Genomic DNA, 4339 nt, shown 5'->3' on the forward strand with positions numbered 1-4339 from the left:
GACTAATCTTTTCCTTGTATCCTGTTCTCTTCATTCTCCCTTGCTCCCAAAGGGATGAGACCAGTGGAATATGTTAGCTGGCTGCTCACAGGCTTTTAAGACCCCAGACGCTACTCACCAAGGTAGAATGTAGAACATTGTCTTAAGTATGTATTTTTGATAAAATGTTAGAAGTGTAAGAGCAGCTGCCCCCTGCCCCTCCCAAGTTTGTGCAATTATTTTCTACTTTAAGAAAGGACAGGGTTGAGTCATTTAGTCTTTATCGTTTTAAACACTAAAATTCCTAGTCTACGAACACCAAGTCGAATATAATAATGCTTACACTCGTGTCATGTGGGTTAAATTTTTTGAAATTATAAATAGGCCTTTTAAATCTCACTAGAACAATCACGCTTTTTTTTCCTATAATGTGCTGTTTATTGGTTTAAAATGAAGATAAAGACTTCAGTGTTATTTCTCTACTATTGCTACCAATTGTAATTCGGGACAGATGGGCTTGTAGAAGGTTCTCTGCTCTGTAGGTGTCTGCCTTGCTCATCAACTAGAAAGCATCACTTCTGCTTCTGCCCAGTAATCTGTGAAACAGTTAGGAGAGAAGTTGGATACTTTCTGAAATTACTAAGATCCTGATGGTCTCACTTATCCTTGCTTAGGCTGTTTTTTCTGGAGAGGATAGTAGCCTTTCTTGAGATTCGATTGTGGTTAAGAGACTGTTGAGCTTTGTAAACATTATACAACTTGAGGTTTTGTTAAGGGTGTGAGAATAACAGATAATTTTGTAAAACACTATAGTTTGTTTGGACATTCATTAACCAAAAATAATGTGAGTAAAACGTCAGCATAAAATTTCTTGGAGTGAGAATGGTGCTTTGTTCTGTCGGGGATGCAGTATGAGTTTACTTATATTAATGCTTTGCAATTACTAAAGAGACTAAGAGTTTAAAAGCATCTTGTTTTGGACAGTGATGACTTCACCAAAAGAGTATAAGAGGATTTGGAATACAAACAGAAAACTAATTGTTTTCTTTATGAACTGATTGATTCCCAAGTGCATATGAACGTTACTGAAGTTTAAATAAAAACCTTGCCCAACAAAGTTATGCTTGAATCAAATAAAGGAATGCTATTTCTTTGCTACTAATCTGTACCCAAGGAAAGAGGGAGGAAATCTGTTCTCAAGGAATCCTTTCTTTGAAAGCAGCCATGCAGGCATTTTTCTGAGTTCTCCTCGAGTATTAATGGACTGGGGTTAGGGAAGCCTGACTCTCCAGTTTTCAGTTCTGGCAGGTTAGTTGAGAAAGAAATTGGAGAGAAGACTGAGAGTCCTGAGTTGGGCACCTTTATGGGCTGCTTCCTCAGGTTCATTATTTAAGGGATGATTGACAAACTCTGATATAAAGATAGTATCTGAGTTTTTTTTTTTTTTTTAACTTGTAAAAACCAAGCACAACTCAGATTTTTTAGACGTGAAAATAGAAGAATGATATATGTATTATTTCGGGTTATTAGGCGAACAAATCTTTTCTTTAAAAATAATATTGTTAATTTATTATGTATAGAAAATCCTGGCCCTGTAGATTGTTCTTTCAATAATATCACTTACTTTAAAAAAAAAAAAAAAAGCATAAACCATGAGATTGTATTACCCCCAAAGATGTAACCTGAGTAAACTATTTAAATTATTTCCCTTAAGAAGATTCTTTGTACAAGTCATGTAGAGTTTTAAATTCTAAATCAATCTATACCAAAGCATCTAACTTGTAACATCCTAACTTGTTAGTTTGACCTGGTACATTATACACCCACGCTTAAATCATTGCTGAATTTCCAATTTTATTTCATACAGTTCTTTTTTCCCTTCATGTTGTGTTCACATTTTATCTGTGATTTTATCATTTGTGAATAGTGTGAATGTAGGGAAATATATAGTAATTTAAAGAACTGGATCAAAGTCTCTTTGAACAGTAAGGCCAGAAAAGGGTTATGATGACTTTTAGTCTGAAATAAAACATGTAACTCTTTGATTTTTGGATATAGCTGTTAAGATTTATTTTCTTCTAGCTTATCTGTCTCAGAATTGCCCTTATTAAAGCTGGAGATTTGGCAATTTCCAGAAGGTCCTTTGTGTCTTATCTGGTTTTTGTCTACATTTGCCTTGACTTTTACAACCTTAATACTAGACTTATAAATTGAGTGTCCTGTCTAGGACACAGAGCAAACTGTAGAGTAGCAGCACTACATGCAGTCATGGAAGTGATACATGAAACATGTAGTCGTCCAAAACTCCATGGCGCTAAAGCTGCATGCTTTACAAAGGAAATAAAATCGTCAGTTCTAAAATGACTGGGCTACCTTTTGTTACAGGACAGCCTCATATCATAACTTAAAATTGATGAAAACATACAAAAGAGAGAAGAAACAGTTCTTCAGTGTTAAAAGGAAAGGCCAAGAACTATCCTTGATATTAGAAGATATGTCCCACGAACAACACTTTATGAGCTGAGAAAGAGAAAACCATAACTAACCGTTGTTTATGTGATCATCAGTTTATTCCTCTATGTCCAGGATGGGGGTTAAGCAGGAGAGGTTCTCATCATGCTTTTTGTGTATTTGCACTTATACTGCACTGAGGATACTTTTGATTGAAGTAGAGTCCATCATGCTATGCCCTGTGTTAAGTGTTATATCCTGGACAGTTGTATGCAACTGGTAAGAGCCAAATAATCAGAACTGTATTCCGCTATATGAATCTCCATATGCCTTGCTTTGAAAACTGATTCCACTGCCTGAATATTTTGAGATCTAGCTGACACTTAAAGGAAAATCTGATGAAATATGTAAAAAAAAACTGTGGTGTTTCTTTCTGTCAGGTTCTGAAGAAAGTCTCCAAATACATTCAAGAGCAGAATGAGAAGATATATGCTCCCCAAGGCCTCCTTCTGACAGACCCCATTGAGAGAGGACTTCGAGTTGTATCTTTTTAGTCCAGATCATAAGGTCCAAATATTTATTTTAAAAAAAAAGAAAGTCTGATGGTATTTTGTGGCATTAGCTAGAGAGAATTTAACTCCTATCTCTTGCATTTGCCCTAGGAAGTTTCTGTGTGAATTGCCTGCCTACCATAAACCTCCTATCTCCAACATTTTTTCCTGAAGCATGTCTCTCCTGTCTTTGTATTGTGCAGGTCTTTGTGGATTGTTTAGTATTCTGGTTACCGTCTTTCTTGGTGTTCTGAGGGCATCTTGTAGTAATAATGGGGGTGGTATGAGTAATGCATTTCAGCTGCAGAAACTCTGAACCTAAAGCCCCTTTGAAATGCATAAACTCATAATGTGTGGTGAGACTTGTCATCCAAATGAATTGCAGTTCCATGGGTTCATCTGACTAGTTGAAATCAGTTACAGCTGCCAGATGTATAATTTCATTACCTTTGAAATACTGTGCATATTTTTTGAGGCAGTAAGCTTTGAAAATCACTAAGTGAATTTGGTAAATAAAATTGCAACAGAACTAATATAGCTTGATGACACTGGAGTAATGATAGATTGAAATTTTTTTTTTAAATCTAGATCACATAATTCCAGGCCTTCCAGCTGATAATAATTTCAGCAGTTTTATTACACTCCGCAGCAGTGGTTCTTAAACTTTTAGGGGTCATGAACCCTCTCCTGAGAAAATTTTTGCGTATAATTACAGGGATTTTTTTGAACCCCTGAATTCATTACCTCCATGGACTCCCTATTAAGAACTCCCTAGCTCTGTAATAAAGCAGAGGTTTTTTCAAAAACTGAAAATAAATTATAAGTGTTTGGGAGGAACTACGTATGGAGTACTACAAGTAATTCTTAAAATTCTCAGCAAGGCAGAGAAAGCATCATGTTTAACTTAAGTAGTAAAAAATCTTAATTTAAAAATAAGCAAATTGAAAGAAAAGTCTGTGCAGATAATACACATCATCTTGCCATAGTACCCTTTTATATGTTTTGTTCTGTAGTGTGTTTTCTTAACAGCCATGCTGTTTAGATTGAAATTACCATTTATGAAGACAGAGGCATGAGTGGAAGATAAACCTTAGAATTCAAGGTAAATAAGAAATTAATATGGTTTATATGCAGGTTTTACAAATTTGAAGGATGCATAGATTTTCTTCCCTGCATGGTAAATAAATCATTAAATTATTCTGTTAAATAGTGGTGTGTATGCTGTATTAGCTTAATGTGTAAGCTAATTACCATGTTAGCTTGGTATTTAAAATCTGTATTTAACCAAAGTTCTATTTGGTGATATAGAATTTAAACCTGATTTTTTTCCCCCGTATTGTTTTTATACTGGTTTTGTT

General features: G+C 35.0%; 1 protein-coding gene across 4 annotated transcripts in view; it reads left to right on the forward strand.

Annotated features, from left to right (window-relative positions):
• GOLGA7 (golgin A7) overlaps window positions 1–4339 on the forward strand; it is a 19736-nt gene that overhangs the window by 11014 nt on the left and 4383 nt on the right. The window contains exons 4-5 of one of the 4 annotated variants that reach the window (XM_004382074.2): window positions 2871–2972; window positions 4024–4083. The exons of 2 other annotated variants lie outside the window; for them this stretch is intronic. In XM_004382074.2, the coding sequence (XP_004382131.1) occupies window positions 2871–2972; window positions 4024–4068 (147 nt within the window). In that variant the 3' untranslated portion in view covers window positions 4069–4083. Of the gene's footprint in view, window positions 1–2870; window positions 2973–4018; window positions 4084–4339 lie in introns of all 4 variants that reach the window. One more of the 4 variants, XM_023736638.1, reaches the window with a different exon arrangement.

This window comes from Trichechus manatus, unplaced genomic scaffold, assembly GCF_000243295.1.
Source record: "Trichechus manatus latirostris isolate Lorelei unplaced genomic scaffold, TriManLat1.0 scaffold00090, whole genome shotgun sequence".
Taxonomy (NCBI): Eukaryota; Metazoa; Chordata; class Mammalia; order Sirenia; family Trichechidae; genus Trichechus; species Trichechus manatus.